The 22,372-nt window shown below is 36.8% G+C and overlaps 1 protein-coding gene across 2 annotated transcripts in view; it reads right to left on the bottom strand.

Annotated features, from left to right (window-relative positions):
* The window catches only part of C7 (complement C7), a 66,494-nt gene that overhangs the window by 28,105 nt on the left and 16,017 nt on the right, over positions 1-22,372 (bottom strand). Inside the window, exons 4-11 of one of the 2 annotated variants that reach the window (XM_008262152.5) lie at positions 21,688-21,829; positions 18,019-18,166; positions 16,782-16,920; positions 10,539-10,709; positions 9,160-9,403; positions 7,511-7,621; positions 3,988-4,154; positions 1,070-1,298 (exon numbers count right to left, since the gene is read on the bottom strand). In XM_008262152.5, coding sequence (XP_008260374.3) covers positions 1,070-1,298; positions 3,988-4,154; positions 7,511-7,621; positions 9,160-9,403; positions 10,539-10,709; positions 16,782-16,920; positions 18,019-18,166; positions 21,688-21,829 — 1,351 coding nt within the window. The remainder of the gene's footprint in view (positions 1-1,069; positions 1,299-3,987; positions 4,155-7,510; positions 7,622-9,159; positions 9,404-10,538; positions 10,710-16,781; positions 16,921-18,018; positions 18,167-21,687; positions 21,830-22,372) is intronic. The other variant, XM_089313162.1, reaches the window with a different exon arrangement.

Genomic DNA, 22,372 nt, shown 5'->3' with positions numbered 1-22,372 from the left:
CAAAGGAGTGTTCTATTTGTTGCTCCTTAGTTCTTCCTATTATAGGGGGACCATGTCTCTCATTCCCCAAGTTTCACACCTGCTCTTCTGTATCACTAACCAAAACTAAATTATTTTGTGTGATTTTTCCCTTGAACCTCTAATCATCATACTGCTGCAATTAGAAATGTATTTAATAAAGTCATCTCCTGACGTATGTTAATAGGAGGTAATGTTAAATTAATGCATTGTGATTGCTACCCAAATCCTTATCAGCAGAGAATGATGTCATTTTAATATATAACCTGGAAACCTAAACTACAAAGGAATAAATCACAGTGATGGAATTCAATTACCAGCATAGGACACTTGGGTAAACAGTTGGGAGCCAGGAGGCCTTCCTGACGTTTGTCTATAGGAAGCCATAGTCTAGACATGTATTTATTCATTTATCAAACATTTACTTAGTGACTTCTATGAATCAAGCCATGTATTAGGCTCTGAGAATAAAGAAGCAAACAGCTCTGACCTTAAGGAATGAGCTTTCTAGAGAACAGGAGCATATAAATAAATATAAAAACAAATATATATAAATCATAATTAGAGTTCAACTACTCCAAAAGCCAACTTCACATAGCCCTGTACTAAATATCTGAAGCACCATGCAGCATGTTGAGCACTCAGCAGATGTTCAACAAATATTTGTTAATGATTAATGATGGTACATAATACAAAGCAGAAACAGTGATGCTTCAACAAGCTTGCCATTAGAAATGTTAAGCAATGCAAACCCAAGCTCCACAGACCTTGTTAACAAAATCTTGAGACTATTATTGAAGGATGGAAAATGGCTTAACTGTAATTCTACTCTAATAGAAAACAGGGAGTAGAGGGTACAGTGGGGCTGTTAATTCCGATGGTTAAATGGAAAGACAGCAAAGGGTCTTAACCACAGTAGCTGTAACAGGGAGATGGGAAAGAGGAGATTCTAAATCCTCCATTCACAGAAATGTACACCTCAGGGTGCAGAGAAGAGTAATTCCCTTCTCAGTGTGTGCAGCTTGACTAGGAGAAAACACAGAGGACTGACCTGCTTGGTCTCCTACGAGGACTCCATGCTCACACGCTGCACCAAATGTATACGGTTTGCAATGGCACTGACACTGAGTCCCCACAACAGTGGCCATGCCACCATTTTGACAAGGTTGGCAATGGCAGGGGTCAAACTCATCCAGATACTCCTCAAGAGCCCGTTTCAAATACAGTCTTTTCACAGAGGCACAAGGTACTTCCTTTACCAGCTCATATAAAGGTGTCAGCTGTGCAGATAAAGACATCAGTCAGTAACTAGAGCCTTGAGTGTACATATTTTTCTTTTCATATTTAGACAGAATCTCCATTCAAACAAAATCAGAAGTCTCTCTTATATTGACTACAATAGTCCCCTCCTTATCCACTGGGAATATTTCCAAGATCCCCAGTGGATACCTGAAACCATGCATAGTACTCAACCCTGAACATATTGTTTTTTCCTATGCATACACACCTATGATAAAAATTTTAATTTATAAATTATGCACAGTAACGTAATAACAACAATAATTCATACTAAAATAGGACAATTTTAACAGTACTATAATAAAAGCTATGCAAATTTATGATTTTTTTCTGGGATTTCCCACTTAATTTTTTTTACATAAGTTGACCATGGCTAACAAAAACTTTGGAAAGCAAAATCAAAAATAAGGGGGGACTGCAGGACAACTGTTTTTTGTTCACACCAAAAAGAAAGCAATTCACTCTTCTGCAGCAAAATCAAGACAAACCTAAAGGATATAAGGATCAGATGAGGGAGGAATATTTTATATTTGTGTGCATGCATAAAATTAAGATAGAGCTAATTTAAGAAAAAAATTAAAATTAAGAAAAAGAAAACAGCACACTCATTTTCTAGTTAATGGAAGATTATTTTGAAGACAATACATTACCACCTCTATAGAGGACAGACAAAAAGGAAATGCACTTAAATTACAGCAAGAAATGAATAAAATTGAATTTCCTGACTCTGAAAGTTTTAGCATGGCTCTTAAGTGGAGATGAGAGACTCTGTCCTCCTACAGAATTTAAAACAGGTAGACTTTTTCACACTGTGTGGGATATTTCAGAAGTAAAGCAACTTCAAAATCACAAGCGTGCTGGCCGGCCTTTAACAGTACACGTGATCAGGGACAAAAGGAGTTCTGCTGCAAAGCATTTTCAGTCACTGCAGAGTACTCCCACAATAGCACATTCCAGGCTACCACCGTGATGTCACTAAGCACAGAGCCCGGAGGACATATGCAGCATTTGCTCTGGAGAGCTAGACTTCTGAACACAGTGGCTTTGCATGGTCAGATCCAAGAGCACTTCAAAAAAGTTAATGAAAAGGAAAAGATAAATTATTCAGGGACTTTGAAAATTTTGAAGTCCACGCATAGCTTTTCCACAATACCCATTTCCATGAACTTTTTGAATATTCCCCATTATTGTGGATTTCAATTCTTTTTTTTTTTTTTTGCATCAAAACAAACTAATCTTTTAATTCTATTTCCACAAGTCTTTTGAAGTGCCCTCATACCTATATAGAATATTTTCTTTCTGTGTCCCTTTCCTGCCCAGCTACTATCATAGTTTACATTAAGGATGGAAAAGCATTGCTGAGACTGAAGGAGTGTCTTTTTCTGCATCCAACAGTTTAGGATTTCTGAAGATTTATATGAAACACTGACATTGAATACAAGTGTTGTCCATTTTGAATATTAACAGATGGCACTTTAAGTTAAGAATTTCCATGGGAAAAACTCTCCTGGCCTCACCCTTATTGGGAGGTGAGTGGGTGCAATATGGTGTTAGGAGGGTACCAGAAGATCTACTGTAATTTTTTTTAGCTTATAAAATATGTCCAAGTCTCTTAATCTCTGAAAATCAGTCCTTTCCTAGGACATTGGAATAGAGTATAATGTCAGTGTTACTATAATAGTTGTTTTGAAAGTATGAATTTGTTCCATTGAGTTGACATATCAGGGAATAATTTGAGCATATATAAGTTTTGCATTTTCTTATATACAATTCATCCACATAAAACATAGAATGAACACAGAAAATGCCATATAGCTGAATCAAACCACATAGAAATACAGAAAATGCACCCCACAAACATCTGTATTGATTCACAGCCTGTGGTATACACTACACCCATCCACATCTGGTGTCACAACTCTGTCAGCATTCTTGATTGCTCTCCTACTGTTTCATGTTCATTTACAGTGATAACTCTTCTAACACCCAGCAGGCATTAGGCCTTTTTCTAGGGATGTGCCACATTATGGTAGCATATCTGCATTTCTTAATAATTTAACATGCATGAAACTATGTTACTGTCTTTAGCAGTACCCATCATTTTTCTTATGAGTGTCACAGATGATGTTTTAGAGAACTATGTCCCTGACCCCATTTTTTCCATAAGCCCTGTGGTCTTTACTGTGATGTTTTGCACAGGAATACATACATTGTGTTGTAAAAGAATTGACTGTATCAAATTCTGCTATCCAGTTTGGCTCTGGCTTCAGGAGTCCATGAGCCATGGCCACAGGAAGAAAGATGATCTGGCAGATGAACAGCAGACAAGCCTAATTGATTCCTCTGACAAGAATCTATCATTCCTCTGAGTTAGGGATCAATGAAAACATAATCAAGTTTAGGTCAAAAGTTAAAAATGCAAATGTTCCCATTAATTTCTCTTGGGATTTTCAAGACATTTAACCTTTAAAACTGAAATATGAACATACTAGATACTGCACCTTCTGTTTCTTATCATTATGTATACATTCATTTTACTATACAAAACATAATTGGAATACAGAAAACACTAATTACAGCCATCTCTGCTCAACCACCTTAATTTAATCTCATTTTCCCAATGCAAATAAACACAATGCTTCCTATTTCTTTGAACAGAGCATCACATACCTTTTGTTTGATGACTTGGGGAACACGAGGCACAGATTGTGCCCACTTAGAATATCGCCTTTTATTTCCAGCAGGATTATCCAGCTCTAGGAAACTAAGGCCAGCTATAAAGCCTGAATCTCCTCCTCTGACATATGGATCCCCTTGCAACACATTATTCTGAGTTCCTACACAGGAGAAATCAAGTGAAATAAGTCACGAAGCACAAACAAAATGAAACAAAGACATGAAAGTATAAAGCCTATCAAGTCTTGAAAAATAATCCATTGAACTGTATGACATAGCGGAAAAAGCAAAACTATGGAGACAGTAAAAAGATGAGTGGTTACCAGAGGGCTATGAAAGTATTCCACAAGATACTACAATGGGGGATCCATGTCTTTATGCACTTGTCCAAACCCGTAAAATATACAGCACCAAGAGCAAACTCCAATGTAAATAATGGACTTTGCATGGTCATGATGTGAACTACAAATTCATCAATTATAACAAATGTTCCTTCCACCCTTCTGGGTGATGTGGATATGGGGGAAGCTATAGATGTGTGGGAAAAGGCACTATGAGAGTGCTTAAAAAATTCTGTGGAAAAATGGATTAAAAGGTAAGTTTATTTTGGTGCCAAAAAGAATTGAAATGCAGGGGCCGGCACTGTGGCATAGCGGGTAAAGCCGCCACCTGCAGTGCCGGCATCCCATATGGGTGCCAGTTTGTGTCCCGGCTGCTCCACTTCTGATCCAGCTCTCTGCTATAGCCTGGGAAAGCAGTAGAAGATGGCCCAAGTCCTAAACCCACGTGGGAAACCCAGAAGAAGCTCCTGGCTCCTGGCTTCAGATGGGCATATCTCCGGCCATTGTGGTCAACTGGGGAGTGAACCAGTGGATGAAGACTTCTCTCTCTCTCTCTGCCTCTTCTTCTCTCTGTGTATAACTCTGCCTTTCAAATAAATAAATAAATCTTAAAAAAAAAAAAAAGAAATCCATGCATGAACTTTTTGAAGCATCCTCATATGTGGGAAATCTACACTTTCGATCAATTGTGCTGTGAACCTAAAACTGGTCTTCAAAATCATTTTTTAATACATCAGTTCACAGGAGATGGTATTAAAAATTGTTTATATTCTTAAGGTTCTTTGTGTGATAGAAATATCATGTTATACAGATAAATGTCTTTCTTAGAAAATACATGAATATATAGGGGAGGAACTATAGTGTCTGAAATTTACTCACAAAGGTTAAGAAAATATAAATGTTTTAGATATATTTACATATTGCTAAATAATCAATTTTATCGATATGTACATACAACATTGTAACAAAATGATAATTGCATTTAGGAGGTGGGTATATGAGTATATTATTACTGTAATACAGCAATAAGTCATTTCAGCTATATTATTATTATACCATAGTAAAAGTACTTCAACTCTTCTGTATGTCTGAAAGTTTTCAAAAAAGATGTTGGAAGGAAAACAATTTATTGAGTATGATCTACTACTAATAAATAAAAAGCTGTTAATTAATAGGAATATATTACCTAACACATGAAAAGTGTTCTGAAAAGTTTAAATGCTAATTAAATTCTTTTTTCCATTTATGTGTCCTCTAATTTCATAAATTTTTTATGTCTATTTGTAATTTGATTGTTACACAAATCATGACTAGAAATTCCTAATCTCACAGATCATATTTGAATTTCTATTACCTCTCTTACAACTATCAAAATTTTGTGACATCTTTATAATCAGAAATTTTTAAAGCCTGATATTTTTAATAAATTGCCTGACTGCTTCTTCATTTTTATTATTAGATGGGTCTTTAATATGCAAATTGCACCTTTTAACCAGTGTATCATCAAGGTTAGTGCCTGAACTATTGAATCCAAAGACACAGGGTGACTGCAGATTTCTGAGCACCAGCCAAGACCTCTCAGAGAAAGTTTGAGAGTAAAAGCCTTGGGGTCAACATTTAAACAGGCTTATGCAGGTAACCTCACTCATATTAATGCTTGACAATCACTGCCTTAACTGGCACACCTGTTTAAGAAAAACCATACTCTACGAAATCATTTGTATGTTATTTTTAAACCCAAAGCCTCCCTCTCCACACCCTGGTGTGCTCTTCATTCAACCTCTTTTCTCCTGGAAAAGGCAACAGAGAATTCCCAGATTGCATGCATTTGCATCTCATGTCTGATTCTCACTAACTGTGATCTTGGGCACCTTTCTGTCTCTTGATGTCCCTGTTTGTAAAATGGGGATCTGAAAAAATACTTAACTATTAGGTAGGACAGGTATAATGCTTATAATTGCTTAAAATTTTGCTGGGCCTATAGCATGTGCTTTGTGTTAAGTACAAAATCAAATCAAATCAGGGAGAAGTTTCCAAATACCAACCCAGCTGGTGACTAATATCAACCTCTTCCCAAAGCTCCCACTCCTATTTCCATGTCTAGATCAGTATTTGTTCCTCCTCCATCAAAAACTTATCCTCCTTTGTCATGGCTATTCAATGAAAGCAAACACTATCTGGCATATTCACTTCGTATCCCCCAGTGCCTAGAACAATCCTTAGCACATACTGTGGATTCCATAATAGTTGATGAATGAAATTAGTGAATGAGTACTTAAAATGGCTTTTCTTAAAATTGATTTCCCTCTTTCTAGAAATCATCTACCAGCATTCCGAGAATCCCTGCTTCCTTACTGACAACTACGGCACATTGGACAGTCTTCACCCCAGTGTCTGCCATCACCCCAGGAGGATTTAAGTTCTAATACTACTCAAAACTGTCTTCCCACAATGCACTGAAGTCTCATTTCCATCCCTACTTCACTACAAAATCTGCTTTATTAAAATTAAGTCTTAATCACCAAAGCTAATATATATATTTCAGTCTTTGTCTCACTTGACTTCTCTCTTCTCCTTTAATTTCCATTTCAGTTTCTTATCCTATAAGATGATTCTTTATCCATCTCTCTTCTTTCTCTATAACTTTATCTATGTAATCTTTAATCACTGGTCTTATTAATCTTTTAATAGCACCTGATAGTCATTAGTATAAAATGTGAACTCCTTACCATGGAACTTTCACAGTCAACTTCGCCTTCCAGTTCCTTCCTCAATCAACCAACAACCTTCTCCACTCTCACCTCCACCACCACCCCCAGCAGCAGCAGCAGAAGAAACCTTATACTTCACTAAGCATCCTTATGACAGGATGGAACCGAACTTTAGTCTGACACTGACACTTCTCAAACCAGGATGCCAACCATTATGGGAAAGTAAAACAGTGTATGCTGAGAATCTATTTCCAAAACAGAGTAGATACCCAAGGAAATCCCACCCTGCATGATGTCTTACATCCATGACATATGAAATAGAGAGCAGAAGTAAAAACAATCAAAGAGATTAAAACTACAAGGCAGAACAACTGTTAAAGCTTCAAAAGCCTTTGGAGACCAAGAATTCATTGAGACAGAGGAACAGAGAGACTAAGTCAGTAAAGCAAATTGCTTCTCACTTACCTGCAGCTGATTTTAAAGCATTTTCCAGGTCTTTGCATGCATGCTCTGATGAGGTAAACAAAAATTGGAATTTTGAGGAAGTGCATTTCTTCTGGTCTACTGAAGAAAAACCTGGAAAGGAAAAACGTAAAACAGAGGTACTTAATTTCTGCATTCACTGAAGACCTCCTTTGAAATATAGCCGGGTTGAGGAGTAGGGACAGCAGGAGGATGCTTCCTGCTAGTGTGACTATTTAATCAAGAGTGACCTGAGAAGTGTTTTTTTCAAGTACTCTAGAAGGGTCAAGGATCAGAAAAAAAGGGTATTTTACTTTTGGTATTTTCCTTCTGTTCACTCTGGCTATAGGGGGAAGAAGCAGGAGAGATTTCTACAGAAAACAATGGAGCAGAAATTTAACACCCCAAAAACTGGTACTTTATGCCCATTTCTGTAAACTTCTTAGGCATTTAACAAAATGGTAAAAGTAGAAACACAATAACCTATCCACTTGAGATTTCAAAAGCTGGTTTCTAGTTCTATGGAAACTAATTCCTAAAACCCTAGTTCTACTGGCTCAAGCTCTTCATCTTTAATATCTGTGATTCCTAATATTTCCTTTCCATGACTCCTAACATTAGAATGTGACGATTTCTACCTTTATGAACTGGAATTCTTCTATTGTATTTTCCTGAAAATAGGCTGGAAAATAATAAAGTTGGAAATTTTTTCATGTAAGTTTACTGCTAAAATAGCCTCAATCAGACTACTCTTGCATTGAGTTTACCCTTGACACCACTAACAATAAAAATCTTTCTTTTATTTTTTATTTTATTTATTTATTATTATTTATTTATTTATTTTATTATTTTTCTCATGTAAGTTTACTGTTAAAATAACCTCAATCAGACTACTCTTGCATTGAGTTTACCCTTGACACCACTAACAATAAAAACCTTTCTTTTATGCTTCCCCATTCTTTTCCTGAAATTTTCTCATTTTGTGGTCTTTTTTTAAAAGAATTATTTATTTATGGGGCCGCCGCTGTGGCATAGCAAGTAAAGCCACCGCCTGCAGTGCCAGCATCCCATATGGGCACCAGTTCGAAACCAGGCCACTCCACTTCCAATCCAGCTCTCTGCTATGGCCTGGGAAAGCAGTAGAAGATGGCCCAGGTCCTTGGGCCCCTGCACCTGCGTGGGAAACCCAGAAGAAGCTCTTGGCTCCAGGCTTTGGACTGGTGCAACTCCAGCCATTGTGGCCATTTGGGGAGTGAACCAGCGGATAGAAGACAAACAGTTATTTAAAATATTTTAAATTTCTCAATTAATTGTCCTTGTGAAATAATTCCTTAATTTGAGAAAAAGGAAAAGTTAGAAAGTATTCTAAAAATTCAACCAACACTCTCTGCAGATAACACATAATGACAATGGTTTAACTCAGGGAATTATCCAAAAGAGTAGGCAGTATTTTCTTAAAACCTGTAAGATTCTGAGTTGGGTATAATGATACTTGCAACTTTAGACTCCTTTTGCAATTTAAATCTTTATTTGTCATATTTAAAAATAAATCTTTATTTGAGCTTTATTTTAAAGCTGAAAAATGAAACTACACATTATTTCCCCATTAAAATCCCTGAAAGGTTTTAGATAACACTTCCTCAATACTGTACCACTTTGCTTGACTTTTTCTGAATCCAAATAAAATAGAACTCTGTATTCTCCTCCTAAGGACCCCGACTGCAGATAATGTGTCCCATACAGGTCAATTAATCTTCGGTAAGCACTGTATTCATACAGAGAGGGAAGATGTGAGAGTTCCTTCCAGAATGGCTCAGCAAGATGCAAAAATTCTGGATTGTTATTAATAAACTGAGCCACTTCAACAGTGTTCTGAACAACCATCAGTTGATAACTCTATGGGAAGAAGAAAAGGTAAAAGAAATTTTAGGATAGAAAGGAAATGAAAATATTCCTCTACCAATGTCTCCATCAATTGCTACCTCCAATCTACTCAGACTATATAAATTTCAACTTTGGATGCAAGATGAGGTCCTTCTGGGTCCACTGTCTTTATCAAGCTAAGAAAATTTTGGAGTCCCAAATAGGAATAAAATCTTAGTGACATATCATGGTAATTTCTTCTATATGTGACCTCTAGAGCTCTAAGGCCAAGTTACTATGCATTCCTCAACAGGGAAAAGAAAATCAACTTCAACTGTTAAATAGCCCCACTAATAAATATATAAAATAATGTATCCCTTGGATCCACAAGTTCACAATGACTTACAGGTAGGATGACCACGTAATTTGTCTCCCACAATGGGTTTTTTATAGGTTAAGATACTTTATAATAAGGTATTTTAAACAGTTTGTAAGCATCCTTTCATGATATCCAAGACAGAACAACCTTATTATACCAAATCCCCATATGCAAACAACAGAATATGAAGATGTAATATTTTTAGAGTTCATATTCCCACAGTCAGCTTCTTAATCATAAAACAAATGAAAGCAATATAAATTATATCTCCTTTGCATAATTTATTAATCAAGTTATTGACTTTGAGAATGAGGTGAAATATGCAGATTGTTAAGAATGATCTGCCTGAAACTATTCTTCAGCTATAAGTGTATATCAATCTGCACAAACCATCTCCACTGTTCAGGTGTCCCGAGATGAATGTTTTAGTATTTCAAAACAACAAATTAGGTAAAAATAAGTTCTTACTGCCTCAAATCAAAATTTTGTTTTCTGAAAACCAAAAAAGAACCTCTAGCATTAACATTTAAGAAGCACATTTAAGCATTTATAAGATTTTCAAATAAGAACAAATAATAGGAAAATTAAAAGCAGAAATATATTTTCAAAGAGAATTAATAACACTATATTGTACCTTTTAAAGAAATGTACTGCATTGTCTCTTAAAGGAGATATCATAACCTAATTTAAATAGGAAAGATGATCCTTTTTACAAATAAACCTCTGTCATTGTTAGCAATACCTAAAACCACTAAAATATGAGAAAGTTAGCTGATATTTCATACTCACCTTTTTCTTATGGATTTCATTATTATGTGAAGTATGACTATGTACAGATGATGATGATGAACTAAATAGGAAACTGCTGCTACTAGATGATGTATGTTCTGTTGATGTATGTTTTACATAAGACCAGCTACTGTCATAAAATTCATAGTTAAAATCATTATTCACTTTCACCTATATAGACAAAAAACATTTTGGTATGATCAAATTAAGGTTTTGAATATACCTGTAATATTTCTGTCATGGATTCTTTAACATGTACACTTTTTTCATATAATCTTCCCAAAAAGACAAAAACTTTTACTAACACAATACTGTGCCTCTCATTAAGACCAGACCTGCAGGAGTATAAGAAAAGAGTTCTTCCTATGATTATGCTTTGTTAAGCATGTGATATGGCATCAATTATAGCAATCTCAGGTGGTTCACAAAACGCCTTTGTATATACAAATCTTCATTTTCCTTTAATGTCAGCATTTAGCACAGAAGTGAATAAATTAACAAAGAGACACTAACAGAGAACCACAAGCATTTGGCTCCAGATTTCCCATATAACAGAAGAGAACGGAGATACAAATAGGTCATATGAAGCAATCAGGTGTTTTGGAATTTCTTTTAGAGTTTTCTATGTGATCTGGCAGTGGATTCAATTTTCTAACTCTGTTTGACTTGAAAAAGTGCTAAAATTCTAGTTTTTTTTATATTGTAGATGGTAAAAGAAAAGGCGACCCAAAAGAATCTGACTTCTCTCTCTCTCTCTCTCTCTCTCTCTCTCTTTCATCCTCTTCTCTACTTATAGAGAGATGACATCAATATAAATATTCAGAATAGGGTGCAGGGTTGTACTGGATAAACCACAAGGCTATAAACAAAACGACTATAAGAGAGGCGGAATAATTCTGCTTTATGCTTATTTACTATTTATGTTCCAATAGGCCAAACGTCACCTTCCACCTAACAGACACCTAAATACTTAGTGGACCCTACCTAGGTCAATTTATTTGAAGTATTAAGGACATTCACTGCCTCCAGACCCATATCTGGGGTTAGCACTTAGATGACTGGGATCGTCTGTTGCTTCCAACTCACTTTCCTCAGGCTGGATCCTGAAAACCTCTCTAGTCCTCACTCAGTAACAGGCTATAAGCTATAATTTCTCTGTTTCTGACAAGCAACCTCACATTAAGTGACTGGGAAGGCATTTCAGATGTCAATCCAAAAACTAAGCCCTGCTGAGGGAAATGAATGTCAGGATCACACTGTTAGGAAATTACTCCTGTTGCTTTGACGCTGCAGACTTTGGGCATAGCTACCTTTCAACTGACTCAGAAATGCTCTTCCTTATTATTTTCTCTGCTCTGTAACTGTCTAAATTTGACCCTTTGAAAAATATACATGCAACTCCCCCCTTTATAATTATGATCGAATTTACAACACATTCTCCTTAAAGAATGAAAATTATTCTCTACATAAGTCTATCACATATTACCCCCTTTTAGTCAAAGGTTAAATTACGAAACATTAAAGCAAAATTCAGAAAGCTCATGAAAAATGAAATGGAGGTAAGTTCCTCTTGGTGTAAAATATGCTTGAAGTCCATGCACAGTTTTTTCACAATAAGCATATTTCATGAAAATTTTGAAGACCATTCTTCTGCATAAATATAGAAAGTTCTGCATTTAAATAAACCTGTTTTCTGAGTTCATTTTCTATTAACTTTTTGAAGTCCCCTCAGAGTATTCACCACATAGCATTTAGAACTGAGAAAGGAATTAAATACAATAAATGGGGTGAGTCAAATGCAATTGAACAATAAATACTCATGAGATTGGATGGACTGGATCCCAGCGCCACTACTCACTGACCATATAAATATCACTGACCTTCCAAGGCAGTTGCGAGGATTAAACCTATACTAATTGCTTTTTACTTAGTGCTGATGCCACATATATATTCAAAAAATGGTATTTACTATTATTTTTCAGATTATTTCACTTTTAATTTTCTTTTTTTTTTTATTTGGCAGGTAGAGTTATAGACAGTAAGAGAAGGAGACAGAGAGAAAGGTCTTCCTTCCGTTGGTTCACTCCCCAAATGGCCGCTACGGCCGCCGTGCTGCGCCGATCCAAAGCCAGGAGCCAGGTGCTTCCTCCTGGTCTCCCATGCGGGTGCAGGGGCCTAAGCACTTGGGCCATCCTCCACTGCCTTCCCGGGCCACAGCAGAGAGCTGGACTGCAAGAGGAGCAGCTGGGACTAGAACCCGGTGCCCATATGGGATGCCGGTGCCACAGGTGGAGGATTAACCAAATGAGCTACGGTGCTGGCCCCCACTTTTAATTTTCATACTTCAAAACTTAAATGTTGGCTGGCATTGTAGTGCAACAGATTAAACCACTGCTTGTGATGCCAGCATTCCATATTAAAGTGCTTGTTTGAATCTCAGCTGCTCTGCTTCTAACCCAGCTCCCTGTAAAAGTGCCTGGGAAAGCAGTGGAATTTAGCCCAAATATTTGAGCCCCTGCCAGTCATATGGGAGATCTGGATGGAGTTCCTGGCCACAGCTTCAGCTTGGCCGAGCCCTTGCTACTGTAGCCATTTGGGTCACTTGGAGTCAGTAGATGGATTGTCTGTCTATCTATCTCTGTCTCTCCCTCTTTCTCTCTGCCTTTCAAATAAATAAATAAATCTTTTTTAAAAACTAATAAATGTTACTAATTTATTCTATTATAAATTGGAGGATGGTGAGTTTATTGTTTATAATCAAAGCAGCTTTCTAGAGAGGACTGATTTGTGTAAGGAAAAGACCCTTTTATTTGAATATCCTAAAAGTTTTAAATTGTAATTTGGAACTAACAGATAAGGAAAGCCGAATTGGAAATTTGGGGCATTCTGGGAATATGGAAGGAAAGGAATGAGAAAGATGATCTTAAAAGAAGAGAAAAGAGGTTAAAACAGGATGATACCAGAAACTATTTGCTTGAGGCTTTAGAACAATGTGTTAAGTTGGAGGATGCCAATTGACATCGCTTGAATGTGTTTTCTCTATTCCAACAACAACAAAAAAACTCTTCTTTCTTCCCTCTAAATCTTCAAGAAAGTCCTCTACAACTGTAACTATTTTGCATGTGTTTATTTTGTTTTAAAATAGAGGTACAGGATGAGTTGAGGTGTGTATTGCAGAAAGAGCTTTTGAGAGACAGAAGGAAGCCTGGAACCAGAGGTGACCTGAGATCACAAGCAAAACGGGAAAGTCAGGTAATACCAACATGGGCAGGGATGTGGAACAGATGCTGTTCTTCCAGGCTGCTGGTGGGAGTATAAATGGATACTGCCATTTGCAAACTGTAACTAGTAAAAGTTAGCATATACATATCCTACAAGGAAGCAGTTTGAGTTCCAAGTGTGTGCCCCAAAGAAACTCTTGCTCATTTGTGTGACACTCCTGCACAATAATGTTCAAGGCATTTTCATATGAGAAAAAATTGGAAGTAATAAAAATGTTGTCTGTATCAGCATGAACAAATCTCATACCCATAATTTTGAATAAGAAAGAAATCATAGAAGAATGTATCTTTCTATTTCTACAAATGAAACAAAAATCATCAAAAGTAAATCACAAAATTTTTTTTAGAGACAAAGACATACATAGAATAAACACTTACATGTGAAACTAGGGAATGATTTTTACAAAGTGTAACACAGTGGTTGCCCAGAGGTGGGAGGGATGTGACCAGAAAGGAGATCAAAGGAACCTTTAAAGCACTCACAATTTTCTACCTCTTATGGGGGTTGGTGGGCATATATGAATATTTATGTCATTAGTTTTCTTCAAAATGTTTGTTATCTTCAAAATATATGCATTTTTATTTGGGTACACTATATATACACAGACACACACACATACTATATATATGCATATATATATATATTTGTTTTCTTCAAAATATATGTTTTCTATTCTCAGATATATGAAATTATCTCACAGGTTAAAAATAACAGTTTTAAGTGAGCTTACACTGTAGCAGTGTTAGGAGATTACCAAAATCAGTCATAGCCAAGGCTTTGAGTTCAATACCAATAGAGGGACAGACAGTAAGGTCCTGCACCCACACAGAACATGGCCTTTAAAGGCATAGGGATGTGTTAAATTAAAAGTATCATTATTCTGTACCAAAGAGTTAAAGAATATGTATTTTCTTTTTTTTTTTCTTTTTTTTTTTTTTTAACTTTTATTTAATGAATATACGTTTCCAAAGTACGAATAATGGATTACTATGGCTTCCCCCCCATACCGTCCCTCCCACCCACAACCCTCCCCTTTCCCACTCCCTCTCCCCTTCCATTCACATCAAGATTCATTTTCGATTATCTTAATATACAGAAGATCAGCTTAGTATACATTAAGTAAGGATTTCAACAGTTTGCTCCCACACAGAAACATAAAGTGAAAAATAATAGATGATTTTTTTTAATGATGATGAAATCAGATCAGACCTATTGTCATGTTTAATCCCAGTGAGAGTCAAGTTGGGAGTTGATAGTTTCTTTTTTTTTTTTTTTTTTTTTACAGAGGATCAGTTTAGTATGCATTAAGTAAAGATTTCAACAGTTTGCACCCCCATAGAAACACAAAGTGAAATATATTATTTGAGTACTCGTTATAGCATTAAATCTCAATGCACAGCACATTAAGGATAGAGATCCTACATGAGGAGTAAGTGCACAGTGACTCCTGTTGTTGACTTTACCAATTGACACTCCTGTCTATGGCATCAGTAATCTCCCTATGCTCCAGTCATGAGTTTCCAAGGCTATGGAAGCCCCTTGAGTTCTCCGACTCTTATCTTGTTTAGACAAGGTCATAGTCAAAGTGGAGGTTCTCTCCTCCCTTCAGAGAAAGGTACCTCCTTCTTTGAAGACCTGTTCTTTCCACTGAGATCTCACTCACAGAGATCTTTTGCCAGAGTGTCTTGGCTTTCCATGCCTGAAATACTCTCATGGGCTTTTCAGCTAGCTCCGAATGCCTTTAGGGCTGATTCTGAGGCCAGAGTGCTATTTAGGGCATCTGCCATTCTATGAGTCTGCTGAGTATCTCACTTCCCATGTTGGATCACTCTCACCTTTATTTATTCTATCGGTTAGTGTTAGCAGGTACTAGACTTGCTTATGTGCTCCCTTTGACTCTTAGTCCTTTCATTATGATCAATTGCGAACTGAAATTGATCACTTGGACTAGTGAGATGGCATTGGTACATGCCACCTTGATGGGATTAAATTGGAGTCCCCTGGTATGTTTCTAACTCTACCATTTGGGGCAAGTCAGCTTGAGCATGTCCCAAATTATATATCTCTTCCCTCTCTTATTCCTACTCTTATGTTTAACAGGGATCACATTTCAGTTAAATTTCAACACTTAAGAATAACTGTGTATTAATTACAGAATTAAATCAGTCATATTAAGTAGAACAGACAAAAAAACTACTAAGAGGGATAATGTATTAAGTTGTTCATTAACAGTCAGGGCTATGCTGATCAAGTCACCGTTTCCCATAGTGTCCCTTTCACTTCAACAAGTTTCCTTTTTGGTGTTCAGTCAGTTGTCACCGATCAGGGAGAACATATGGTATTTGTCCCTTTGGGACTGGCTTATTTCACTCAGCATGATGTGTTCCAGATTCCTCCATTTTGTTGCAAATGACTGGATTTCGTTGTTTCTTACTGCAGTATAGTATTCTAAAGAGTACATATCCCAAGAATATGTATTTTCTAAAGATTTATTTATTTATTTGAAAAGCAGAGTTACAGACAGTGAGAGACAGAGACAGATACAGAGAGAGATCTTTCATCCACTAGTTGACTCTCCACATGGCAGCAAAATCTGGGCCTGGACCTGGCTGAAGCTAGGAACCAGGAGGTTCTTATGGGTTTCCCATGTGGGTTCAGGGCCCAAGTCGCTTGGACTGTCTTCAGCTACTTTCCCATGGCAGGGAGCTGGATTAGAACCACAGGAGCCCGGACATAAACCAGCACCCATACGGATACTGGCATCACAGGCAATGGTTTAACCCACTATGCCACAACACCAGCCCCAGAATATGTATTTTTTAACTCCACATAAAACATTCATAAAAACTGACCATGTATTGATCCATAAATAAATTCTCAACAATTTCCAAAATGTCAATATCACATACGTAACAATCTGACAATTCACATACTAGACATCAATGAGATATAAGGAAGTACCTGGAATGTGTAGGAAAGGATATTTCCACTCAATCTATAGAAATGCTTTCCATCACCACTAAACACCTTTCTGCATTGACCGCCAAAACTTTTGGTATTGATGACTCTGTTCCTAAACTGGCCAGTGAGTGCATCATAACTGTTAGAATAAAGAGAAGGAGTTGTAGATGGGGGCGGGGGGGAGGGGGGACAGGGACGGGGGGGAACAGTGACAAAGGCAGTTAAAAACTAGATGTAGCAGTTGCTGGGAAAATTGTCATTAGAGAATTCTAGAGATTCTGAAACTACATTACAATTAAGCAGTTCTTTGAGAGAACTCTAAATATAGAGAACAGCATCCTAATGCACACCATACATTACCCAACTTCCCCTATTTGGTATAATAGCTACAACTAATAACTGGGAAAGTGCAACAGCCTTTCAGCCCACAAATACATTCTGGAAACACACATCCCTGTTGTATCTATGGCAACAGCTAGTTTTGAATTGAATCTGTAGATAAAACCAATACAATTAAGGTTACTCTTGAAGAGAGCTCTCTACAACCAATTTCAACTAATTGCCTCTTGGTATGCTGAATGGTGTACTCCTTAAAGTAATCTCATCCAATTTCTCTGCTAATAAATGTTAAAATGTTATCAAAAAATCACATCATCTATTACTCTAAAGTGGATTACTTTGAAACTGTGAACTCTTAGCTTAGATCAGATGATCCCTAAAATTTCCTCAGAATTCTTTTTTGAAAGGCAAACCAGGATTTTCCCAAACTTGCTTGGAATTGAAGGTTTCAGCAGTCCCATTTCAGCCTGGGCTTTACAGCACCATCACTTCCTCCTTTCTCTCCCTGTTCTCATTCTTTTTTTCCATTGCCTTCATTCTCTTGGGTAGCCCCACATTATCGAATCAGTGCGTTCCACTTTCTCTCTCTCTCACCTCTCTCTGTTTCTTCTGCTCCTTCTCATTCTCCTACTTATTCCTCAGTAGACCCTTTGTCCTCCTCCCCAGAGCCAAAGCCAGGACTTTGCCAGGACAATGGGTCACTCTCCATCTTACCACATATATCTATAGGTACACAGTTACAAATTTTTTTAATTACTTCAAAATGTGGCAAAGAGCTCCAAGCCATTAAAAAGGATCACATGTTAGGTGATTATGATTAGACTTACTGAACCATAAATAAAATGAAACTAAACATGACAAACCACTGATAAACTTAGGAGGCTGCCCAGCACCTTACCCATTTCCAGTAAGTTCTATGTTGGGAGGAGCCATATCAATGTCACAAGAAGGTCTGCTTCCTGAGTCCTCACATCTGTCTTCATCAGCACTGTCTTCTTCACAGTCAGAATCCCCATTGCAAACCAAGGATTTGCTGATACACTGACCTGAACACAGCAAAAAGCCCCATAAAAAATAAGAGAGGAGAAATATTTCTGGGATCAAACTCATTTTGTCCCCCACCCCAACATGAATGTGAATGTGAATTTCAGATAAATCCTCAAAATGTCTACAAAAAGACTAATGACTATTTTGATCTCCACTTTGCAGCATGCAGAATTGATTTTTACCTTGTCCAGACACAAAACTGCAAATAGAAGGTGAATTCAAAATTCCAGACTCTCACCCATAATCATCCAGCAGTTTATTCAAATCCTCCAAAATCATGCAATGCCAACTACTAGGAATATAGATTAACCTCCTGCTCTCCAATTTTTAAATTATTTCTATAATCACTAACCAAGATATTAAAGTTGGGCTTTTCTTGATTTAGCTTGTAATCTTTGAGAGCAAAGAAATTGGGTAGAAAGTTTAAAATGCTGTATTTCCTTAGTGCTTAGACTATGCAAGACTTGGTGTTGGGATAGAAACATGCATAACATTTGCATAAAAATGGTATTTGCCAGACTTACATACTTTACAATCTAATAGAAAAAAAAACTACAAAGATATAGATCATTAAAATTCAGCAATATAATTTTTATGATGTCATAAATCCAGGGTACCAAGGAAACACTACAGTGTACCAGGGGATCTAGCCCCTGCTTATCACCACAGCATCATATCCAGCCATTCTCAGATGAGCTTCCTATATACCTATATATCAACTGGGTCACTTGCAGGAATAAAAAACCAGGTTTTTATCAACTCCAACGACCTTGCACTTTTTGAAAACCATTCCTCCTCCATATACTAGGATGCATGGTCTTCCTCTGTGTCTTCATAGGATGCCTTTTCCAAAACTATTCTCAGAATATAGCATGTACTCTACTGTACTGGCACTTGAAACAAAGATTTGTTGATAGTCTATTATTCCAGATCCCAAAATGAAAAAAATACAGTCCTTATTTTCAAGGAATTCACGATCTACCAAGAGAAACATACAGGCCAACAAATAACCCAAATGACAGATGGTAGAATATATACACAGAGAAGTGATTTGTCAGCAAAATCAGTAAGATCTATCAGTTGGGAGTGGAAAAATGCTTCCTGGGGCTGGTGCTATGGCGTAGCAGGTAAAGCCACCACCTGCAGTGCCAGTATCTCATAAGGGTGCCAGTTCGAGTCCCGAATACTCCACTTCCAATCCAGCTCTCCGCTATTGCCTAGGAAAGTAGTAGAAGATGGTCCAAGTCCTTGGGCCCTTGCACCCTTGTGGGAGACCTGGAAGAAGCTCCTGGCTCCTGGATTTGGATTGGCACAGCTCTGGCAGTTGCGGCCAACTGGGGAGTGAACCAACAGAGGAAGACCTTTCTTTCTCTCTCTCTCTCTGCTTCTCCTTCTCTGTATAACTCTGATTTTCAAATAAATAAACAAATCTTTAAAAAAAAAAAAAAGAAAGAAAGAAAGAAAAAGAATGCATGATCTTGTCTGAAATAAAATTTAAAAAAAAAGAAAAGAAATGCTTCCCAAAGCAGATGTCATCTGATTTGGATTTTGAAACTAAGCTAGGAGGTTGACAGGTACTGTTGAGAAGCAATTCCAGTGTAGGGATTATTTGCATTATATTCTGTCCATTAAACTTTAATATTTTTGAGTAAAGAGATCATATGTCTCATTTCTATGTCCATATCCTCAACACTATATATGACATATATTGTTTATATGTTTCACAACAAGAATAAAAATTCACTAAAATTGTCTAATTACTCAAACCATGGAAATGCAAACTAGACAATGAGTCGAGCAATTTTCAATACCAAATTTATGCTTCAAAAAACAATCAAATACCTTGGAATAAACTTAACCAAGGATGTTAAAGATCTCTACGATGAAAATTACAAAACCTTAAAGAAAGAAATAGAAGAGGATACCAAGAAATGGAAAAATCTTCCATGCTCATGGATTGGAAGAATCAATATCATCAAAATGTCCATTCTCCCAAAAGCAATTTATAGATTCAATGCAATACAAATCAAGATACCAAAGACCTTCTTCTCAGATCTGGAAAAATGGTGCTGAAATTTATATGGAGGCACAAGAGACCTCGAATAGCTAAAACAATCTTGTACAACAAAAACAAAGCCGGAGGCATCACAATACCAGATTTCAGGACATACTACAGGGCAGTTGTTATCAAAACAGCATGGTACTGGTACAGAAACAGATGGATAGACCAATGGAACAGAATTGAAACACCAGAAGTCAACCCAAACATCTACAGCCAACTTATATTTGATCAAGGATCTAAAACCAATCCCTGGAGCAAGGACAGTCTATTCAATAAATGGTGCTGGGAAAACTGGATTTCCACGTGCAGAAGCATGAAGCAAGACCCCTACCTTACACCTTACACAAAAATCCACTCAACATGGATTAAAGACCTAAATCTACGATTTAATGCTATAACGAGTACTCAAACAGTATATTTCACTTTGTGTTTCGATGGGGGTGCAAACTGTTGAAATCTTTACTTAATGTATACTAAACTGATCTTCTGTTAAAAAAAAAAAAAAGAAGAAATTAGCAATTCCCAACTTGACTCTCGCTGGGATTAAACATGACAATAGGTCTGATCTGATTGCATCATCATTTAAAAAATCATCTATTATTTTTCACTTTATGTTTCTGTGTGGGAGCAAACTGCTGAAATCTTTACTTAATGTATGCTAAACTGATCTTCTGTATATAAAGAGAATTGAAAATGAATCCTTATGTGAATGGAAGGGGAGAGGGAATGGGAAAGGGGAGGGTTGCAGGTGTGAGGGACGTTATGGGGGGGGGGGGAGCCATTGTAATCCATAAGCCGTACTTTGGAAATTTATATTCATTAAATAAAAGTTAAAAAAAAATTATGCTTCATTCACCCCATGCACAAGGGTGATATGTCTTGCTCCTTGCTTAGCTAACTTAAGTTGCTTTTCTTGTAAACACAAAGACCCCAGCAGTTTTAATATTGTTTTCTCTCAGTCCTAGTGTACAAACAAGAGTCACTCTTCATCATCAACAAAAATTCAATGTCAAGACCTGTTTGGCTGTTGAAATCTTTACTTAATATATGCTAAATTGATCTTCTGTATATAAAGATAATTGAAAATTAATCTTGATGTGAATGGAAGGGGAGTGGGAGAGGGGAGTGTTGTGGGTGGGAGGGAAGTTATGGGTGGGGGGAAGCTATTGTAATCCATAAGCTGTACTTTGGAAATTTATATTCATTAAATAAAATAAAATATAAATAAAAAAAGACCTGTTTGGGTCTATCAATAGCCATAATTCTATTCAAAGAGGCAAGACTCCTCCCATCTTTATTATCAGATGTATTTGAAACAATAACAGCTGTGTCTGTGATTGCAGCAAATTCATTTGTAGGCCCATATAATGCAGTAAAATTCAAAAAATATATAATGAGCAAGTTAAACAAACAGTATTTGAATTTAGTCTTAATGTTGTGCCCTGGAAAACAAATCACCTGAGAAACATCTGAAACGTTCTCCACATCCCTCCTCTGTTGGACATCCGCGTGTGGGTTCACAAGCCTGTGTTTCAAAAGCGTTTCCAGAGCATGGATGGCCCCCATACTGCCCATAAACAGCAACTGACCGCCTGCGAGTCTAAACACAAAACAAGTAGTACTTTTTTTTAATGTGTCTCCAATTTCTTTTATCTGCATAATAAAATCCAAGAGCAATTAATACAATTTGAGAAACAATGTTTAAGAACTTGTTCTGGTGTTCTACAGAAGTAAAAGCTCCAAAACCAATAAACCCACTTCAGTTCAGTGCCACTCGGGTTATTATTAGAGAGAATTCCCAGCTATATATTTCTGAGGTTGAATACAAAAAAAAAAAATTTTTAGTGACTCTTGAAGAAAGTAACATGAAAGAGCCAAGTTTAGTTGAGTAGACACATAAGCAGATTTGTTATCATTTATAATGATGAATGTTTTTGCTAAAACTGTGTACTAAGAGCTAATTAGGAAAAGTAGAAAGAATTTTGTTGGGAGGGGGTAAGGAACTGAGAAGAAATGTTAAGATGAAATGAAGTCAGGGAAACCTTTAGAAAATTGGTGTGATTGATTTGAGCTGATTTAAGCCTTCTTCAAAGACAATGCAAGGAAAAATAGTCCAGAGAGAAATTTTACAACATGGAGGTCA

This window comes from Oryctolagus cuniculus, chromosome 14 (genome assembly GCF_051225735.1).
Source record: "Oryctolagus cuniculus isolate XC-2025 breed Fujian yellow rabbit chromosome 14, ASM5122573v1, whole genome shotgun sequence".
NCBI classification, from domain to species: Eukaryota; Metazoa; Chordata; class Mammalia; order Lagomorpha; family Leporidae; genus Oryctolagus; species Oryctolagus cuniculus.
This window is presented reverse-complemented; position numbering and strand designations above follow the sequence as displayed.